The sequence below is a fragment of the Sarcophilus harrisii genome, chromosome 6 (assembly GCF_902635505.1).
Source record: "Sarcophilus harrisii chromosome 6, mSarHar1.11, whole genome shotgun sequence".
Lineage (NCBI taxonomy): Eukaryota > Metazoa > Chordata > Mammalia > Dasyuromorphia > Dasyuridae > Sarcophilus > Sarcophilus harrisii.
The window spans coordinates 229,033,068-229,055,752 of NC_045431.1; the positions used below are offsets into that span (position 1 = coordinate 229,033,068).

The following is a 22,685-nucleotide window of genomic DNA, read 5'->3' on the forward strand; positions in this document are numbered from 1 at the left end:
AGTGATACATGAAATATGTGAAAGTGAGCTTGCTGAGTAAAATATTTACGGTTTTATGTATAATTGTGTGAATATATATGTAAAAAGGAAAATAAAATTGTACTGTTTTCTACTGTGTTTTTTTAAGGAAGAGTCCAGCACTACCAATTGTTTACATAACCTTGGGCAGATTATCTAATCTCTCTGGGATTCTGGAGTCTCAGCCTGGAAAATGAGGGACTTGGATCTGATTATCTCTTAAGATCCCTGTAGGCTAACTCCCCCAAAACAATATGGGATTCATGACTACTTGAAAACTTAGTTAGCTCTCTGGAACCCTTAAGGAATGCATTGTTCTAGGTAGTTTTTTCTCAGATGGTTAAAGGTTTAAATTCTTTTAAGAAGCAAAACTTTATTGTGACCATTTTGGATGAAGGCACGTTTAATTTTATTATAAATGTACACGTGTGTATATACTGATTTAAATAGGATACATGCAACATAAGTCGTTTTTTATTGGTGACTCAAGATCATGATGTGAATTAAAAGTAGTTGATATACATTGTGCCTTAGGATTTAATGTACTTTCTTTTTCAATAGTCCTGAGGTGAGCAATAAATTATATTTTCCCATTTTAAAAATGAGAAAAATATTTTAACTCAAAGAATTTAAGTGGCTTTCCCAGGATCCTATAGCTACTAAGTTGGAGTTTCTTCTTGCCCTCTAAGTGAGCCCCTGTTCCATTGGACTTAATAGTTTCTATATTGTTGTCCTGTATTGAACACAATGGATTTTCATGAGTCCTATGACACTTTGTTGGGTTTCTAAGCTATCGAGAGCAAGCAACCTGGCAGTGTTCCTCAGTTTCTCTGTCTTCCCATCCTCTCTCCACCTGTTGAAATCTTACTCATCCTTCAAAGCCCTGCTCTGCATTGGCCCACTCTCTGGAAATGCTCGATTTCTTTATGCACTCAATATAGTCCCTCTCATGTTATTGTAGCTATTTTGGTAATTATTACTGCCTCAGTTAGTAGGTTTGTGTAATAGTTAGAGGGACACAAAAACATCACAGTTGAATCTGACCTGAGATATTTTCTAGCAGGAAAGCCACTTAATCCTTTTTAGCCTCATTTCCTTTTTCTCTATAATAATATCTACCTCAAAGGGATGTTTTAAGGATCAAATGAGATAATATTTTATCAATTGCTTTGTAAGCCCTAAAGCACTTTGGAAATATTAGCTATAATTATTATTCTTATAACTTATCTCCATTAGAAATTAGTCTTCATCTCTGTTTTTCTTCAGGGCCATGTACACATGGTTTAATAGTATCTTCAGGTATATTGATAAAAAAAAAAGCTGGACTTGTGATCAAAGTGCCTGGATCAGAAGTCCCCTCCTCTCTCTGATTGTGGGCTTTGGGCAGCTCACTTCCCTTTAGCCTCAGTTTCCTTTTCTGAAAAATAAGGGAGTTGGACTAGATCCAAGGTATCAAAAACTCAGCCCTTGGGTCAATCAACAAAAATGCACTCAAACCATTTTCAAACTACGTCTGTAAGCAGCCCACAACATCCTTCTGTATAGATTATTGACTCCTACTTCTATGTGAATTTCACACCCCTGGCCTGGATGATCTCTAAGGTTCTTTGTATCTCTGTATGTGAACCAGTGATCTAGGCAACTAGTTCAGCAAATTATTAACAAATTATTAAAGAATTAGTCATAAAAATTAGGAAATGGAAAGTGTCAGAGGAAGCCAAGCAGCTTCCTTGGAAGCAGTGCCAAGAGAAGTGAGCAGAACCAGGATTTTTGCTACAGTAACAATGACATTGTACAGAAAGAAGGACTTTGTACTCTGAGGAACACTGGGATACATCTCAGATCTGGAGACAGAAGATGAGACGCACTACTTGTCTCCTGACAAAATAGTGATAAACTCAGAATGCAGAGAGAAGTGGGTAGTTTGACACACGGCCAATGTGGGAATGTGTTTTGCAGCTCTTTGCATATTTATGATGACAGTCTTGTTTTTAGGGTTATTTTTGTTTTCTTTTTGGTTCAGGGAGGGAGGGAAGGCATAATGAGAGGGACAGATTGTAAATACCTAACATAAAGCTTTTTTTTTTTTTTTTTTTTTTTTTTTTTAATAACTATGCCTGCACAGGAGGAAAGCAGTTAATAATTATTTAAGTGCTTGTTATGTGCCAGGAATTGTGCTTAAGTGCTAGGATTATAAAGAAAGGAAAAAACATGGTCCTTCCGTTAAGTTTACATTCTACTGGCAGAGACAACACGTAAAAGATTATTTCTACATATGATATACATAGCAGAAATAGAATGTAATCTCAACGGACAGGCACTAGAGGAGGGGGGAGGGAGTAAGGCTAGATGGGGGAGGACTGGACAACACCATTGGCAGGAAAGGGGGATGAGCTAAATCTTGAAAGAAGTCAGGATGCTTAAGTGAGGAGGGAAATAAGGAGAAAAGAGAATAACTTCAATTTTGGACACGTTTAAGTGGAGATGTGTAAGGGACATCCGGTTCAGAATATTTAATAGTCAATGATATGAGACTGGATGTTGAGAAAGATTAGGACCAGATAAATAGATATTAGAATCAACTACAAAGAGATGGTAATTGAACCCATGGGAGTTAATGGGAGATCAACAAACAAGATAGTATAGGAAAGACAAAAGGGTCCAGAAATGAGTTTTGGGGAACACCCACCGTTGATGGGCTTGACCAGATGAAAATACAGCAAAGAAAGTTGAGAAAAATTGATCTGACAGCTAGGAAAACAATTTAACGAAGCAATTAAAATGAGCAATTTAATGAAGACTTCAAGAACAGACAGCATGCAGAAAGAGAGGGTGTCAAGTGTCAAAAACAGCAGTTCTCAAGAGAGATGAACACATATTCTGTATATGATCTGTGCTAGGTGCTAAGTATATCAAAACAAGAAAGAAACTTGGGATAAGTTTTATGCCAATGTAGAAGTATCAAATTCCAGAAGCTAAAAGTAGCTCATTTCATTAAGAATCGGAATGTGTCCATGATTTAATAGAGTAATATTGACTATGTATGAGTATGTATAGCACAACTCATCCACTATGATTTTCACTAGTGTCTTTCCATAAATACCATGTAGATCATCTACCCAACATACTTGAAATTTTTCATTGGTTCTTTTAATATTGGTGGTATTGAAGTACCACTCCAACACTTCTACTCCTCATAATAGTCCATGGACATCTTTGCTCTAAGGTATTCAGTAAGTAAATATATAATATGGTATGGATTTGGAAGCCATATTAACAAACTTCTAGAATCATGTCAAAAATAGTATTCACTTTCAAAGAAGACATAAGAAGGTCCTCCTAGGTTGTTTACTTATACTTCAGTAGTATTCTTGCTTAGATCCTGGTACTCAACTGTGTTTTAGATAGGCAGTCAGTAAACATTTTTAAGTGCAATAGCAACCTGCTAAGTGTTAGGGATATAAACAAAGTAATCCCCACCCTCCACCCCCCCCCCAAAAAAAGTTAGATAGTAAAATGTAGCTAGGTTGTTTTTTAGTTAATAGAATCAACCCTAAGATTCAGTATTAGAAAAGTTTACAATTTTTAAAAGTGAGTATTTAGTAAAGTTTATTATTTCAGTAAAACTTTCACAATAGAAGGAAGAATGAAACCTTTTCTGGAATCTGTGATCTCTTTTTTGCTAAAACCTTTGGGTACCTAAGAATGATTACAAGATCACATAGAATCTTATTGTTCTAGCCTGTCTATGACTACAGGATAGCCTCTATAACCTCATAAATAAGTGGTCATCTAGCTTTTGCATTCTGTCATACCAAAAAATTCATCATACCAGTGATGGGGGGAAAGAGGGGAGGAGAGATAGGGAAAGGGACCTATTCCCTACCAAGACACCTTATTCCTTAAATGTATGAACAGCTTTCATTATTAAGATTTGACATACATAGAACTGAAATCTCTGCAAAATCTTTCCATTTTTTCTAGTTCTACTCTCCCACACCAAGAAGAATTAAGTGTCATTCTTCTGTAAGACATTAATCATCGCCAGTTCTTCACATTAAGTATTCCTTATTCCCTCAATCAGTCTTTGCATGGTAGATTTCTCTAGACTTGTTTCCTCTTGTCAATGTCCCTTTTAAAAGATAGTGCATGGAACTGAACCAGGGTTCCATGTGTCCTGACCAGAGCAGCCTATGAACACGTTTGTTTTTATGGCAGCTGTGTCACATGGTTGGCAGATGGTGGATTTTGGTATAATGGAAAAAAACACTAGATTTGGATTCATTTTAGATTTGTCCCCAGTTTACTGTGGCAGAAACTGTCCAGGGCCAGTTCAAGTCAATAAGCATTCATTAAGTGCTTACTGTATACCAGACACTTTTCTGAGCCCTAAGAGTACAATTAGAATCCAAAATACAGTCTCTGCCTTCAGTGACAAACAAGATATGGGAGAAGACAACATGTAAAAAAGGAAGTTGCTTTTTATGGTGGCTAAGAATTGGAAATTGAAAAGATGCTCATTAACTGGGAAATGAATAGTTAAACAAACTATGGCATATGATTATGATAGAATATTATTGTGGTAAAAGAAATGGCAAGGGAAGCAATAAACTGGGAAAACATTTTTATAGTCAAAGATTCTGATAAAGGCCTCATTTCCAAAATATATAGAGAATTAACTCTAATTTATAAGAAATCGAGCTCCAGTTGATAAACAGTCAAAGGATATGAACAGACAATTTTCAGATGATGAAATTGAAACTATTTCTAGCCATATAAAAAAGATGCTCCAAGTCATTGTTAATCAGAGAAATGCAAATTAAGACAACTCTGAGATTCCACTACACACCTGTCAGACTGGCTAGAATGACAGGGAAAGATAATGCAGAATGTTGGAGGGGATGTGGGAAAACAGGGACACTAATACATTGTTGGTGGAATTGTAAATACATCCAGCCATTCTGGAGAGCAATTTGGAACTATGCTCCAAAAGTTATCAAACTGTGCATACCCTTTGATCCACCACTGTTACTGCTGGGCTTATATCTCAAAGTGATACTAAAGAAGGGAAAGGGACCTGTATGTGCCAAAATGTTTATGGCAGCCCTCTTTGTAGTGGCCAGAAACTGGAAAACGAATGGATGCCCATCAATTGGAGAATGGTTGGGTAAATTGTGGTATATGAATGTTATGGAATATTATTGTTCTGTAAGAAGGGACCAGCAGGAGGAATAAAGAGAGGCTTGGAGAGACTTACATGAATTGATGCCAAGTGAAATGAGCGGAACCAGGAGATCATTATCTACTTCAACAACGATACTGTATGAAGATGTATTCTGATGGAAGTGGATTTCTTTGACAAAGAGCTCTAACTCAATTTCAGTTGATCAACGATGGACAGAAGCAGCTACATCCAAAGAAAGAACACTGGGAAATGAATGTAAACTGCTTTCATTTTTGTTTTTCTTCCCGGGTTATTTTTACCTTCTGAATCCAATTCTTCCTCTGCAACAAGAGAACTGTTTGGTTCTGCACACATATATTGTATCTAGGATATACAGTGACCTATTTAATATGTATAGGACTGCTTGCCATCTGGGAGAGGGGGTGAAAGGAGGGAGGGGAAAAGTCGGAACAGAAGTGAGTGCAAGGGACAATGTTGTAAAAAAAAAATTACCCAGGCATGGGTTCTGTCAATTAAAAGTTATAATTATGAAAAAAAAAAAATAAGTAAAATTTTAAAAAATTTAAAAAAAGAAATGGCAAGCAGGGTGGGTTCAGAAAAATCTGGACTTAAGTGAACTGACGCAAAGTGAAATGAACAGAACCAGGAAAATGTACACAGTAACATCAATATTGAATGATGAAGAACTGTGAATGACCCAGCTGTTCTCAGCAATACAGTGATCTAAGACAATCCCAAAGGACTAATGATGGAACATACTGTCTCCAGAGAAAGAGAAATGATATTGTTTGCATACAAATTGAAGAGTGCTATTCACTTTTATTCTTTTTCTGATATTCAAGTGTTTTTGCACAAAATGATTGCACACATATAACCTATATCTGATTGCTTACCATCTCAGGGAAGGGAATAGCAGAGGGAGGGATACAATTTGGAACTCAAAACTTTTTAAAAAATTTTAAACTTGCTTAAACTTGTTTTAAATTGTAATGGGGGGGAATTATTTATTTATTTATTTGATTTTTAGAGGAAGCTGAAAAATGGAAGGGGTAGAAAGAATCAGTAGTACAAGAGTTAAATCCAGGTCTTTCTAACCCTAAATAAAGGCAACATTTTTGCCCTTTAGCAACTATATAAACCACTTAAAGTTCTCTTAGCTCACATATTATAATATAGTATCTGAGATTATTCCCATTAATGTTAGCTCCTGGGGCTTAAAATGACAAAGTAAACAAATTTCATCTGCTCTTCCTACCTCCCTTTCTACATTCATCTCAGACTTCTACTATAGCCCTCCTATGTTCAAAGTCTCGCTCTGGGCCTTTTTACCAGAGACTGGCATCTTCTTATATGTAATTTCATACTAAATAAGGGACTGCCAATCATAATCTTTTTATGGTGTTTTGTATTTTCAACGATCTTATCGGCCAAATTTAATTTTTGATTGGTGGAATGTATGAAAGACTTTTATGGACCTGGGGTATGTGGGATGTCTCAATCAGCTCTGTGCTCCTTAGTGCCCACCTACAGCAGTGTGACATGGTGGGGCACTCAGATGATTGATGTTTCCTCTGGCAAGGAGGCCTTGGGCAAAGCAAGAAACCTCGGAGCAATTTTTCTCATTTGTAAAGTGGATCGATTGCACTCAGTGATCTCTTAAGGTTTTTTCCCAATTCAAAATGCCCATGTTTCTAAACTTGACATCTTTCTCCTTCTGAAAGGTTCTCAGCCCTGTGCTTACATCATTTGCCACATGACCTCTTGATAATGTACCTGGATGTTTAATCTCCATCAGCAGGACAGTTCTTTGGAGCAACTTTTAAAAAAAGGAATATTATTGACTCTTTCCTCACCAGTGAAGAAATGAATTCCTGCTCATGTCGCATTGTCAGTAAATAACATCATGGTATATCTTTATCAGACCAGGTCTTCTGTTGGACTTGGTACCTCTGTTTGAGCCTGCCATCTGATAACCCTCAGGCTGTTCTTTTCAAACCAAGGTTCAGTCCTGAGGCCCTAGTTGTGCTTATGTCAGCTCTTGCTTTATCTGAACACAATCCCAAGAGTTCTGGGTTCCTGATCAAATCCGGTGGAACTTGGGGTTCCCGAGAGCCTTTAAGTGAACTGTGCCAGCTCAGCTGTCTTTGCAGCTTGCATACTTTAGAGAAAGCATTCTGGAGAATTTGCACCTGCCGACTTGACAGCTGCTAAGCACCGAGACCATTGCAGCAACTGTTGGCTCAGTGAAGCACAGGAATCCTATTGCTTCTCTAATAACTCTTCCAAAATTAGTTAGCTCACCTCGAAGAATCAGCTCTGAGAGCAGAGAGCAGATTCAGAAGCACAGTGTGTACTTGCAGTAGATGTGGCAGGAAGCCTACTTTGGCAGTTAAAATGGAATCAAAGTATTAAAGAGTTTAAAAGGCCCATGCTGACTATATAGCTAGCGGTTGTAACTCCTATAATTTGCTTTAAATGCCCCCTGCTTTTCAAGTACTTTGTAAATATCCTTCTCCCAAGTGCTTCCTGTTGTTGCTCATCAGTGATTTGTACCTTATCCCATGGATAGCTGAGCAAACGTGTGTTCTTCAGGCAATTTTGGCTTTCAGACTCCCACACCTGAGTTTGACACCTCCCGTGTAAAGTTGAGTTTTAGCATCTTTTTGGGTTTGTGTTCTTTTCCCTGCTTCATTCAGGAAATCTGAGAAGATGCTTGAGAAAGTACAATCTGTTCTGTGTACAATGAACCCATCTTAGTTTTTCTCAGAGTTCTACACATGTGACTTTTTTTTTTTTTAAACGAAACTTGAACTTGCTTTTTTGCCTTCTGGGTTGTGAAATACGTGGCACTAAGGTGTAGGCGGTAACATAGTGAGCAAGTTTCCAAGCTGCTTAGACACAGTAGTTTTTCCTGCCTTATCCACCACATGAAAGTAGTGAGAGCCTGTAAGCTCTCTAGAGGAACCGAAGCATTTTGTCTTTCTCTTCAAGTCAGTACAAACCTGGCTTTTTTACCCCAAACCTTTGAGGTGTTTGCATGTTTGATAAATGTGGGAAAGGATAAAAAAAGCATAGCATATACACTTACAGAATTCAGTATTTAAAGTGCCTTTTAAACTTTGAGCTGAATTTCTAGTTCTGGGGACAGGAGAAAATTTAACACCTTAAAAAGTGAAGCATTTGGTCATGGGCTTGGAGGAAGTGATTTTTTTTTTCTTTTTTGTGATATGAGTTATTCAATTTTATTGATAAATTTTATTTTGTCATAGCACTATACAATAGGCATAATACTTTACTTTATTCAAAGATTAAGTAAAATAGCTTATAATGATTACAACTTATATCATACATAAATTGCTGTTGTTTATATCCTTTTTTAACAGAAAGGAAGTGTTTTGATCCTAAAGAGAACAAATGTTGACCATTGTACTCGACCCAAATTTCTGTTTTCTTTTATTGTTGTCTTCATTAATATTAATGTCACTATTGTAAGTAATATTCTTTTGGTTCTATTTTCTTTGCTCTGATCAAGTTATCAAGTGTTTCTCTGAATTCTTTGTCATCGTTAGTTATAGTGCAATAATCTGTTATAGTAATATGACATAATTTGCACAGACATCCATTGGGTTTTTTCCCAGCTGTTTACTTTAGCAATATTGTGGTTAGGAATATTTTGATATGCATTCAGACATTTCTCAGTTGTATCTGACTTTTTAGTGACCCCATTTATGGTTTTCTTGGCAAAGATCCTAGAGGGGTTTTGCCATTTCCTTCTCCAGGCAGAAATCTTTATCTACTGCATCACCAGTTATCATTGTAGTGCACATAAAATCTTTCTATCACTGATCTATTTGGGCTGCAAAATCTTCCATTGCCAAATCACTAGGTTGAAAAGTATGAACAGTTTAGTAACTTTTCTTGAATAATTTCAAAAGATTTTCCAGATTCAGAACAGGAAGTGTAACAGTTTGGGAAATGACTTTAGAAATCTGAGTATAAGTTCATTGGGAATGTAAGTTCATACGTTCTCTTTGAGTGGTACTGTACTCATGGTAGTAAAAATGAGCATAGGAAAGTTCCTGTGATATTAGTAGAGGCAGATGTTCCAGTGCTATTTTAATGATTTAAAGTGCCTTCTCTTCAAAAAAAAAAAAAAAAAAAAAAAAAACCCACAAATAAATAAATAAGCAAACAAATAAATAAATAAAGATTTTGGGTGTATATGTTATAGGAGAGGTAGAAGAAAGGGTTAAATTCAATCATAGACAAAGTATTTCCTGAGGAACAAGCAAGGCCTAATTCTAAGACTGTGTTGGGCTTTTGGGGAAAGATAATAAAGCAGGTTAGTACCTCAAAGTACCATGTATGAGTTAGGCTGAATTTTTTTAAGGTCATGAGGTTGGTTTTCTCAAGAATTAGAATTTCATGGTCTAGGTCACTGTTACAAGACCCTAGACTGAGAGTTGTTAGTCTCCTTTCAGTTTAACCCTTAAATAATCTGGGCTGATTGTGTTTCTCACTAAATTTTCTGTAAATGCATTTTTCTTTACATGGCCTCTTACTGTTCTGTAAGTCAAATTTACTCTTCTTTCACTCTCATTCTCTATGAGATTTAACAAATGAGTTTACATTTTAAACTAGTGATGTCCTTGACTATTATATTTCCTATTTGGCAAGAAAATCATATTTTTGATTTGGATGAGATAGATTTCTCAGTTCATTTGACCTTTTTGTGACAATTTATGTGAATAAAAATTAGAAAACAATGATAGTCTATAAGTGTCTGTTTCTTTATCCATTTCCTATATGTTAGCATCAACTGTTTTAAGATTATTTAGAACTGTTTCAACTGAACAGAATGTCGTCTCATTTTTATTCTTCTAGTATAATGATGGTTTTAAACTTTTCTTTAACAAGTTTTCAATCTGATTGTATACAAAGTTAATTTGGATGTTAACAGAATCTGTAACCACTGCACTACTGCCTCTTAACATAACCAAAAAATGAAATTTATTATATCTTTTTAGATGCTTATCACATCCAGTGCCTCTTAACCTCTCTCTGAAGAGAATATTTATGGCTTTAAGCCTTTGGCCATTTTGTTTCTTTTTTTCTGTACTGTACTTTCCCAACATATTTTAGCCATCTTGCCCTGTGCCCACCTTTGCATTGATGTTACCATGTTTTATGAATATGCTAATTTAATTTAAAAGGTCTTATTGAGCTCTTAGAAATGTTCTATTTCCTTGTTGCAACAGATCTTGGCTGGCCCATAACTTACAATTATTTTATATTATGATAGATAGATAGATAACCATAATATCCCTCAAATAGAATTAAGAATGGGCATCTATTGAAATGTACAAATTTCACAGTACTTTGAACATCTTTTCTTCCTTTCTTTTTGCTAGGTGGATTCACCAATGAACTTGAAACATCCTCATGACTTGGTCATATTAATGAGACAAGAAACAACAGTTAACTACCTCAGAGAACTGGAGGTGAGTATGTGGGAGGTTAGAACCTGTACCTTATACAGGTTGCATCTTGTTTTCAGAAGAGATATTGATAAACCATATCAAATCTTAGACCATTCCCTTTAGTCTCAGTACCTGCCCAGAATATTATTTTTAAATACATAAAATATAATGCATAGGATTACAAAAGAAACCAAGTATATACTAAAATATGTATGAAATATAGTTATAAAAAAACTAAGTTCATGGTCTCCAGGTTTAGATCTTGCTATAAACAAAGGTGAAAAGGTGGGAGGAAAGAAGGAAAAAGGGAGCTAATTTAATAATAGAAAGCCCAATCTGAGAATTAGTGAAAACAGCATGTTGTCATAATCCATGGTTAGGAAACCTAGGTTTTGCACCTGACTCACTCAGTGACTCACTATAACCTGGTGTAACCTTTGGAGGTCATTTATTCTCTCCACGTTTGAATTTCTCCATTGATATCAGGTATGTCCACGTGTTTGCAACCTTTGTACCTCACCAGGGTGGCATTTGGTTTAGTGAGAAAATGCTTAATAAAGATTTCTTTGGGAAAAAAGGTAGTTTCAAAATAAAAGAGATTACTCATTTTAAATTCTAAAATACCAAACTAAGGTCTTATCGATTATGAAGATCTGTTTTGAAGTAAATGGTATTCTTTGGTAAAATATTTTGCATCCTGAAAATGCAAAATTTATTGCTTCTGGCAAAAATCTGTAGTATGCTTTTTTAAGATCTATTTATATCTCCTTTTTTTAGCTAACTTTGGGGTTAATTTTCTGAAACTGATATTTTCTATAAGGTTTTATTTCATAGTAACAGTACAACATCAGATTATTTCAAATAAGTTTTCTGGTAAACATCCTATTTTGGAAAAAACAGGGTCAGACAACAGGAATATTAAGAGTTTACTATTTGCCAGGCTCTCTGATAAGTGCTAGAATCACAAAGGAAAGGAAAAACACTGTCCTTTCCTCCAAGGATTTCCTTTGTTAATATTTAATGTAAATAACTAGGTATGGTTCAAGATCTTTGCGGAGTAGGTGGAAATGACTCTGAAATGGGAAGGGCTTTAACTACAAAACTATCCGTGGAATCTTTGTGGTAATATTGTGTTGGAGTGGGGAGGATTGGACATGTCATGTCTATGCTTTAGGGAGATGATGTTGGATTAGAGAAATAAGAGACTTGAGGCAGGAGACCATTTAAAAGATTATTGCAGTAGTCTAGGTGAGAGATGTTGAAGATCTATCCTAGGATAACAGCTATGTGAGTGTAGAGAAAGAAATGTATATTAGAGATGTTGTGGAGTTATCAATAACAAGATTGAATCTGGGGTTAGTAGGAGGAGTCAAGGATGACCCCAAGCTTTCCAGTGTAGGAAGGAGGATGGGGCCCTTGACAGAGGAAATGGATTCCAAACTCTAAGATAGGGACCTTTTCTCTAAAGTAGAGAAAAAAACTTTAAAAGGAAGCCAATCTATGGTGAGAACTGGAGTAGAATTGCATTTTGGAACTATAAACGATGTCCCAAACCCAAAGAGGTGGAGCAGAAGCCCAAGATTCAGAATTGAGATCTCTGGACATTATCTCATTGATTTTTATGAAGTACATGATTTTAAGAGCAGAAGCTCTGATTTGATTATATTACCATCATATATATTGATCATAAACCAAACCATAAATACTTTTTCATTTCTCAGGGGGAAAAGATTTTTGTTTTAGGACTTTTTCTGTGCACAAAGAATAAACATTTCTGGCCCTTCTCTGAAATAAAGACTTCCTTTCCATAGCTATTTATTTGTTGCTGCCATCCATTATAAAGCATGTGATAATATTCATTTTTTAAATCTGTTTTGTTTGTATTTATGGACTTCTTAATTTTTTTTTTTGTCTTGAATAAAGATCACTTTCATCTGGTTTATTTATCTTGTCCTTGAGCATAGGGCCTTTAGTAAAATTCTACTACTTCAGAATCTGTCATAAAAGTGGGGTTGGGGAGGTTAATATGTATGTACGTACACATGCACATCTACTTGCATGTGCACCTGCCCTATGACTATGTGTACATATTTTACATATTGTTGCCACTCTCCCCCACCATTTTTTAGAATTTGTTATTGATTTAGCAGTCAGAGAATAGGACCAATCATGGCATATGCTTGCCTGAGGAAATCATTGTAAGTCAGTGCATTCAAAAACAATAGCATTCGCCAAGCAAAAGTGGTAAGTAAAAATGCTACCTTTTCATTTTGGTCCATTGTACTGTGCTGGTGGTGTACCAACTGAATATATTCCATTTCTATTTTCATTTCATTTCAACAGAAGCAATTAGTAGCTCAAAAAATTCATATAGAAGAGAATGAGGACAGAGATACCGGCCTGGAGCAAAGACATAATAAAGAAGATCCAGACTGCATAAAAGCCAAGGTGCCTCTTGGGGATCTAGACCTCTATGACGGCACATATATCACCTTAGAGAGCAAAGATGTCAGGTAACGAGTTACCCATCCAGCTTGGAGGGTGAATGTCAAAAGATAAACATTCTTTCTCTAAAAATCAGTTTCATTAGAAATCAAAGCCTTATTTAAGTCACAGATGTTTGCTCTCACTGAAATTTCAAAAATCTAAAAGTAGCACATTATATCACAGATTTCCATGATAGTGTAATTGGGCCAGACTGGTTTCTTACACATGTACCCTAATGCTAAGTGACCTTCCCTTATCTCTATTCTTGGTTGGTTTTTCTCCTCAAGTAGTGTGATGATTTGCCCAAAGCCTAAAGGGACAGTTTCTCCTAAGTTGGAGCTATCCATCTAAAGTAAGAGCTCTTAACCCATTTTTCTGTCACGAATTCTTTAACAGACAGTCTGCGGAAACCCATGAACCTCTTCACAAAATTATGTTTTTAAATGCTTATAAAATATGTACATGTATAGAGGAAACCAATTATGAAAATGGCTATCAAAAATTTATTTTTTAAATTCACAGTCCCAGGTTGAAGAGCCTCAATTTTGTTTTAGTTGACATGGAAGATTTTTTTGGCTGACTAGGTTCAAATCATCAGTTTTGCTTTTACCTTTGGGGCCAGTCAGAATTTAATTTAGACTTCAAAATAATACCAGTGCAGTTAATTTATATGAAATCCAACTGAAGTACCACTATTTCTATTGTCCTTACTAGTATCCACTAGTATTATTGAGTGCCTGTGGCATTTGGGGTCGATCTTGATGTTGAGGACATATATCTTTTCACTTTACCATTAGAGGCAGACTATTTTAGCTTAAGAGTAGGGAAGAATTGTAGTATGTGGTGGATATGCACAAGCAACTGGGATATTAAAATGAAACATATCAATAAAGCTTATCATCAAATAAAACAAGCATTTCTCCAAAAGGTAAACTATAATTTTAGCCATTAGATCTTGTTGGATTTTTCTCTCAGTAATGCTCATATAAAAAGGATAAGTTAAGTTTAGCCAATAAACATTCCCAAAAACTGTTGCTGGTGTTCTTTACTTCAGATATTATTTTTTGCCATCCTTAGCGCATCATCTTTATTTTAAACTTTCAGTCTGTGAGCCTAAGAACAGCTGTGTTGTTAAAAAGACGTGAATGTGAACATACTGATAAGAGGTTGAAATGTTGTAAGGTTGTAACTTAACTAAGGATAAAGGTCAGCTAACAAAGCTCCTTGAGTGTGTGTTTGAGAAGCGCTTTTCAGATCACCTGACACATGCTTTTTTATTCCAGCCCTGAAGACTATATAGATACAGAATCTCCTGTTCCTCCAGATCTTAAGAAACCAGATTGTACAAAAATTCTAGAGCTTCCATATAGCATACATGCTTTTCAGCACTTACGAGTAAGTAGAAAATGACAAGTTTTTCTGTCTAATGTTCATAAAAAAGGCCCATTCCTTGTATTAAAAGGATCAGATTTCAGATTTCATTTTTTCTACTTCCAAAACAATTTTATATAACTTTCCTGTTTTTTAAATTACTTCTATCACATATACTAGTTTTTAACAAGTCAGAGCTTTTAAATTGCTTTCTGTTTTTTTTTTTTTTTTTTTTTTTAATGTATTTTGTAATCCTTTCCCTTCCTTTCTTACAGGGTGTACAAGAAAGAGTTAATCTTTCTGCACCTCTATTGCCTAAAGAGGATCCAATCTTCACTTACTTATCCAGACGATTAGGAAGGAGTATAGAAGACATAGGTCACCGCATCCATGAAGGGCTAATGAAGGTGCGAGTTCCCACCCAATTATTGCAGCCCCCAAATGACTATCCCTTTTGCCCAATTACCTTTCAACATTTTCTCTTCTGAAGTTGGTATTATTTCACTTCCATTTGTATAAATAGGATAATTGTTAATGTTGCTTGTGTAGATATTGAGCATATGATTAATTAAATACCAGGGGTAGAAAGTTTTGATAGTGCAGATTTTGTTTAACACAGATGGCATTGGGAAAGCGAAGAAAGGTTCTTTTGAATTTCTTAAATTGATACCCATAAAGCAAAATTTTATTGCAGTTAGTAATATGACTTATAGATTAGATTTTTATCTTCAGTTAGAAAGACAAAAGAATTTTCATTTCAAAAATTCAATTTTTCATATTCCTGCACATAGGATGTAGGAACAAGAATATCCTGAAATAGAACAAACTCCATAAATACAAATTCCTCCTGGTTTTTGTGTGTGAGAACTACTGCAAAAGAGAAAAGTAAAATAGGTCTTAGTTATTTATAGGTAGCATTCAGGAAAGCATAAATATTTGATAAAATTCATTAATATAGAAGGGCAAAAAGAAATTTTATTTGACTTTCAAATGTATTATATGATTGCTTTTGTAAAAGAATTTAACTTCCTAATTCTGTTTTTCTTTAGCTAATGTTAAAATTCATTTGCATTCCATGGAAACACACCAGGTTTGGCAGGAGCCCAGGAATGTGATGGGTAATGAGGGGAAATTGGCCCAGAATTGAAAATATTTCTGAGATGATTGCATGTGTATAGCTGAGTGGACTATTTAGATTAGCCTTGCAAAGTAGCATAAGGACATAACCCCAAGACCAAAAGAATTAGTCTGGGTCCAAAGCATATCAGTTGTCAAATGTCTGAAAAACTTTTAATATGAAATGAAACTGGTTACATTTCTTTAAACAAGTGATACCCATACATATCAGGTTTGTCATTATAACATTAACACATTTTGAAAGAAACTGTTGGAAAATCTATCAGCAAAATGATACATTTTTAGAATTTTTTTTTTTAAAAATTACCTTTTTAGTCTCAGAATTATGTTTTTTGCCTATCTGGACCAATACAATAATTCAGAGAGAGATCTGAGTATTTTGAACACGAATATGGGACTTTACATTATTAAACTTATATTACTTTATATTTACTTATATTACTTTTCTTCTATTTTGTGGGATAAGAATTAGATAAAAATCAAATGTGTTCTATGAACTCACAGTTTTATTGATTTGGAGGAAAACTCCTTAAGGCCATTGATAAAGAGGCTAGGGACAAAACTAAAACAGCTGTATAAATGTAATTTCTCTTGACAAAAAATCTTTAATCTTTATCAAACCACGCATATCCCTTTGTTAAGAGTAAAGTAAGAGTTAAGAGTAAAGAATACTCTGTGTCTCTGTATATAGATTTATTAAGACAACAAATCCATTAGACTTTCATCGTTCAGTGTTATGAATCTCAAATGGTTGGTGTTCTAAAATCGGAAAAGCCAGCTGGCTTTTGATGAGCTTTTGTGAACCAGCTTAATTCTGCTAAAATACTGCTTCTCTCGCAAAGCTTCAAAGATATATTTTAAGAGAGCCATGAGGTTTGAATTAGACTCTAAACATACCTCTGATGAAATTTCTTCTATAACTGAAAATTTAAGTCTGTATGTATTTCTTAAACCCCTAAATCTGTGTTAAGGACTTTGCTAATCACTGTTGTTAACAAAGGCAAATATGAGATAGTTCTGCCCTCGAAAAGCTTCCATTCCATTCCTATATAGTCGGGCATAGATTACACACCATGTTTTGGTGAAACCCTTATTGATACACATCTTACTTCGAGTTCAATATAACTCACAAATTTCACTTGTTTGATTCCATAACATTCACCCACCCTTCTAGCAATCAGGAGTGTTTCTTGACAGATCTCATCCATATATGTTGTCTACTATATTTTTATGGCACACAGTGTTTAATTAATCTTCCTATTGTCTGCCTTGGCTAGCTTGCCTTGCATGGGACTTCATAAGCCCCTTTATGTCGAGGGCACTGGTTTAGACTGTTGTAAACTGAAAACTGTGTCTTGCTATATGCCTTAACTTTAGTGTCAATTATTTGCATTCTAGAACTCTTCTTCCTGGGTACTTTATAACCTGGCCTCTTTCTACTGGCGAATAAAGAACGTGCCCTATCAGGTAGTGGAATGTGCTATGCGAGCGCTCCACTTTTCTTCCAGGTAATTTGCATCCCTTCTGCTTCCCTGTTAATCAAGACCAGTAAAGAAACAATATATTAGAAATCACAAGGAAGGATCCCTCCATGGTATTTAATTGAGCAGAAATACACGATGGAAAGTTCAAAATGATATGCAAACACCCCCTTTTGATTTCCAAAGGAAAGATGTACACAGTGCAGAATCTGTCTCCTTAGACTAAACTTTGTCCATCCAGGGGTCCTGGCAGCCATCCTGGGGAAATCATGATCAGGCTATCAAGTTTAATTTCTCCTCAAGCAGGTAATCCATAGCACATTTTTTTTTAACTATAGAATGTGACGACACCTCATGGTGGATGATTCTGAATTTTGTACCATTCCCTTCAGCAAACTTAAATCCTTGCTAAATGCAAAGTACCAGGTTCTAGGGGAGATACAGAGGTGAATAAGCTCTTGTCCCTGCTTTGAGGAGCTTCTAATCTAGGAAACTAAAGCCATTGATGGTGTTGCTAAAGTTTGAAACTCAGAAATCATGTAAAAGATCATAACCCTCCCTTTATTAACTTGTCTGTGTAATTATAAAAATGATCCCGGAACAAGTTTATTCTCTGGGTTCCTGCTTTAGCCTGGGAAATAAACATAGTGTCAGGATGAAGCCTCTTCTTTTACATCATTGACAACAGAAATTCAAAATCTGGCTTGAGTTTTTGTAATAATTATCAGGAAAAAAATTACAGTATCATATGAATATCCTAATCTAAAGTAACCTTGCTCTCTTTTAAAGAGTAGAGTTATTTTCAGTTCAGAGGGAGGAAGACTTTTTCCCCCTACTAAAACACTAGAGTTTTCCTATTAAAAACTCTACTTTTCGTTGGAAATAACCCAACCAACGCAATAATCCAGACCTAATCTGTTTCACTGTATACTGCCAACCTAAATGCTGTTGAGTGACATTTCTGAGCTTTAACAAGACACATCTAGGAATATTGTGGAGGCTTAAGTCCTGATTCTGTCCTTTGCTGGCTATCAGGCCATATCATTGAGCTTCTCTGAAACCCAGCATTGTATGAGACTGGAGTGGGACATGCCCAATGACATCTGTGTTGTGTACTTCACAAGGCTGGTAGGGGCAAGTGAAGGAGCAATTTGTATTATAAAATACAAAATCAGTTTGAGCCAATGTCATCATTAGTATCAGTCTTTGCTAATGTCTCTGGCTGGTTTATAGTTTGAATTCTTAAAGAGACTCTGTCTACAGAAAATGGTCTGATTGGTTGGTTGGTTTGTTTTCCACGTCTCTCATTAAAATGAGGTCTACCTTACCCTCATACCATCTGTTTCTTCTCTTTCAGGCACAATAAAGATGTTGCTTTGGTGAACCTGGCAAATGTTTTACATAGGGCCCACTTTTCTGCGGATGCTGCTATCGTGGTGCATGCAGCTCTGGACGAGAGTGACTTCTTTACCAGCTATTACACTTTGGGGAATATCTATGCAGTAAATACAACTTTTTAATTCATGAAAAACAAGAAAGGCAGTTATTTCCTTTTCTTCTAGCGCTATGTCATCTCTCTCCCTAATTCTTTTTCACACTACTGTCCCTCCACCCTTGACACTCACTCATACACACACACATACACACACACACACTCACAGAGGGGAGAGGAATAAAAAGGTTGTTCTTTTCAAATGCTCAACATATTAAAGTATTATAAATTAAGTGGATTAGATTCTATTCTCTTTTACCTCCCTCCTGCCCAACCCCTTGACTCCCGCAAAAAAAAAAAAAAAAAAAAAATGGTTAGCTTAAAATCACATCTCTTAGAATAGTATCTTCCAGTTGACCTACCAGTGAACCATCATAACTTTAAGTTGAAGAGACTAGTTACTCATCAGTACAGTGATTTTCACAAATTATAGACATTTTTAATTAATCATTTGAGCTTTGGATAAATTGGGCCATGTCTAATCTAAGTTTTCTGGTTTGTTTGTTTGTTTGTTTGTTTTTTCCTGTGTGTGTGTGTGTGTTTTCTTGCTTTTTAGATGCTTGGGGAATACAATCACTCTGTACTCTGTTACGATCATGCTTTGCAGGCCAAACCTGGGTTTGAACAAGCTATAAAGCGGAAGCATGCTGTCCTATGTCAGCAGAAACTTGAGCAGAAATTAGAGGCTCAGCATAGGTAACTTGGAACAACAGAAATGCTAAATCAGGAATATACAAGGGTAATAAGACTAATGTATATTGATGTCATTTGGAAATGAGTTGTTTTTTTTTTTTTTTCTTTCCTCTTATTTCCTTTCCCCCAGACTCCAGATGTAATTGTCATTTCTTTTATATAAAATTGTTTGGGGAGATGTTGCTTGACTATCTAAACTTCTGTTTTAACAAATGGTGTTATAGTAGAATTTTGTGTTTTTTATGTCCGGATTCATGAAATTATATTTCCTCTGGGCTGTATATGAGCACTAAAGAGCAACACAAGGCCCATAGGTGAACTGTGGATCTAGTGTAGACTGACCATGATGCTTCTCAGTCATATTTGTTAATTTGATTTAAGAATTTGATTTCCATTAAACCTTGGGAGGCCTCTGCAGAAAGTAGATTGGAGAAAAGATGGGGTAATTCAACTGTATGAGCAAGCTTCAAGTAGCTTCCAGTACATTTCCTGATCGCATTCCTGGTCAGAACTTCCCTTCTTTTTCACAAGACCAAGCCTCTTCAAAGTGCATTCTTGTAACATGTAAATCAAAACAGCAGAGGCTTAGGCAGAAAACTAACAATGTCACAGTCTCTCAAAGATAATTTATGTACATTTGGCCTACTGAGACATGATTTACAGGTCTGCATTATTATGTATTATTTAGAATGTCTCAGAAACCCAGCAAATCCCATGTATTTAGACATTGTATATGTCTTCAGCCTGCGTCAGTTCTGTGCAAAGAATAGCTGGGCTTTTAGTTGTCTATTATCATAGTCATTTCAACATAAAAGTTACAGTTTCAAATCACAATTTTAAAAAGTCAATGAATGTTTTTGAGAACTGGGAACAATTGACATTTAATTGGAGGAGAATTGAGAGAAGCATTGGGCAGAAAACTACTTTATAAAGCTCTGTAACTTTTTCCTGGTGTAAAAACTTTTCAAGATCTCTCCAGCGCACCTTGAATGAGCTCAAAGAGTACCAGAAGCAACATGACCACTACCTGAGGCAGCAAGAAATCCTGGAGAAGCACAAGCTGATTCAGGAAGAACAAATCTTAAGGAACATCATCCATGAGACTCAGATAGCAAAAGAGGCCCAGTTAGGTAAGCTTTGATTAGATATGATCACTCAAACTAGATTTGACTTTGGAACCAGCTCCTACAGGATTGTTACCAGATGCCTCCCAATGAAGATTTTAGGAAACTTCCATCTTCCTTTTTTTGATTTATGTTAAGATAAAAACCTTTGTCTATTGGAAGCTGATGTTATGACTCTGGGTCCCCTTGGAGGAGGTGCTCTATGCCATATAGCAAAGTCAAAGGAGTACTCCTCCAACAAAACTGGAATATTATTGACCCAAGACCACTTGGATCTATTCTCTGGTCTTGCCTCTCCAGGCCAGAGGGTACTTTTTAGCCTAAGTTTATCCAAGGGTCTTCATCCCCGAAGGTGCTAGTGAAACCTACAGTCCCAAATCTGCTTCCTCAGTACCTCAGAGTAATTGAGAATTCCTGTTGGTTTCCTTGTCTCAAAGTTCTCCCTACTCCAGTCTGTCCTTTTTACAGTTGTCCAAATGATTATCCAGAAGCACAGATCAGGCAGAGTCACTCAACTACCTGTTTCCTCCAGGATCAAATTGTTAACTCTTCTGTTTACAGGCTAGCACTAACCACCCTTCCAGCCCTGTTAGACAGTCTGTGGCCCAGCCACACTTTCTAACTATTTCTTACATGTTGCTCCCCATTGTCTGTGTCTGTTTTTTTAATAGACTTTTCCCAAAGCCTAGTCTACATTTCCTTCTCATCCTTGCCACTTAGCATCTATGGTTTCTCTCAGAACCTCCTCCCTCAAGTGGTACCTCCTACTTCTTGATTCTCCCCAATTCCTAGTGGTTCCACAAACTCTGGACCTCCCCCCCCCAAAAAAAAAAAAAAAAAGATTTGCCTTGTATCTATTTTGTGTCTATGTTTATAGCCTTATAAATGCATATGTGGTCTCCCTCAATAGACTGTATGCTCCATAAGAGCAGCTTCTGTTTCATTTTTCACTTTGTACCCTCCAGGCCATGCACAGTGTCCATCACATAGAAAGCACAAAATAAAAATTGTAGAGATTGATTGGATTGTGCGGAAAATCCTAAACCTGCCTTCATTTTCCTTTCCCTTCAGAAGTATCTTGAACTGCAAACTATCTTAGTTACTGCAGATGTGTATCTAACCACACAATATTGCCAATAATTCTTTTTTTTTCTTTGACATCCTGGATTATAGACAATTGGCCAAAAGGAAAATGACTCCAGGGTATTTAATGCTTAATTTAAAGCAGCTGGTTGGGAACCTGAATTCAAATTCTACTTGAGATTTTTACTTATTGTATGACCCTTTAATGTCTTCTCAGACTCACTTTCCTCAGCTGCAAAAAGAGGACAAAAATAGTATCTGATGTATAGGATTATAGTGAAGATCACATGAGAGTGCTTTACAAAGTGTCATGTAGATGTTAAATCATTGATATTATAATTCATAGTTAAATATACACTCGTGGTTTGAATCTAGGTATTTCAGAGTGCAGATTTTGCTTTTTAAGATTATTTGTATGTAACATGTATGTATGTATGTATGTAAAGGAACTGCCAGGCAATGAAATATCCGGTCTCTTATTGTCGTGGAATCATGAGGTTTTAGGGCTGTCAGGGATTATCTGGAGCAAATCTCCTATTTTTCAAGTGAAGACACTGAACCCAGAACAGTTAACTTCCTCCCAACTAAGAACATTTTCTCTGTTGTTGACATTTTTTTCATTTGTGGCCTTACTTTCCCCTCCCAGGGAATCATCAGATATGTCGTCTGGGCAACCAGCAGCATAGCTTACATTGCCAGTGGGACCAACCTGTCCGCTACCACCGTGGAGATATCTTTGAAAATGTAGACTATGTTCAGGTGTGTTCCTTCTCAGTCTCTTCACTACTTCTGAGCTTCCTGAATTTGAGCGCACCTTCCCTTTCATGCTTTCCTTATAGCTCAATTGGAATGTATTTCATCTCCAAAGTTTAGAGCTACTTTAGTAAACTCTTCAGCAGATTTTGATTATTTGTTATGATTTTTAACACCAAATATTGTTGGACCTTCATGACCCATGTTACTCTTTGCAGCCTGCAAATTCTATACAGAAATACTTTCACATGATCAGCTTCATTCTTCATTTCATCCTTGTCTCCTTTGTTATGAGCACTAAGTGGGAATTTGTTGCAGTTTTTTTTTGTTTTTTTTAAGTAAAGCCCCCATCTTTTTTTCTTAATCTGGCAAATTATCAAT

At 36.0% G+C, this 22,685-nt stretch overlaps 1 protein-coding gene across 2 annotated transcripts in view; it reads left to right on the forward strand.

Moving 5' to 3' along the window:
- TTC17 (tetratricopeptide repeat domain 17) overlaps positions 1–22,685 on the forward strand; it is a 106,640-nt gene that overhangs the window by 15,414 nt on the left and 68,541 nt on the right. For both annotated transcript variants that reach the window (XM_031941354.1, XM_031941355.1), the window contains exons 2-10: positions 10,615–10,704; positions 13,027–13,196; positions 14,454–14,565; positions 14,817–14,948; positions 17,077–17,186; positions 18,517–18,661; positions 19,208–19,347; positions 20,314–20,474; positions 22,198–22,310. In XM_031941354.1, coding sequence (XP_031797214.1) covers positions 10,615–10,704; positions 13,027–13,196; positions 14,454–14,565; positions 14,817–14,948; positions 17,077–17,186; positions 18,517–18,661; positions 19,208–19,347; positions 20,314–20,474; positions 22,198–22,310 — 1,173 coding nt within the window. The remainder of the gene's footprint in view (positions 1–10,614; positions 10,705–13,026; positions 13,197–14,453; positions 14,566–14,816; positions 14,949–17,076; positions 17,187–18,516; positions 18,662–19,207; positions 19,348–20,313; positions 20,475–22,197; positions 22,311–22,685) is intronic.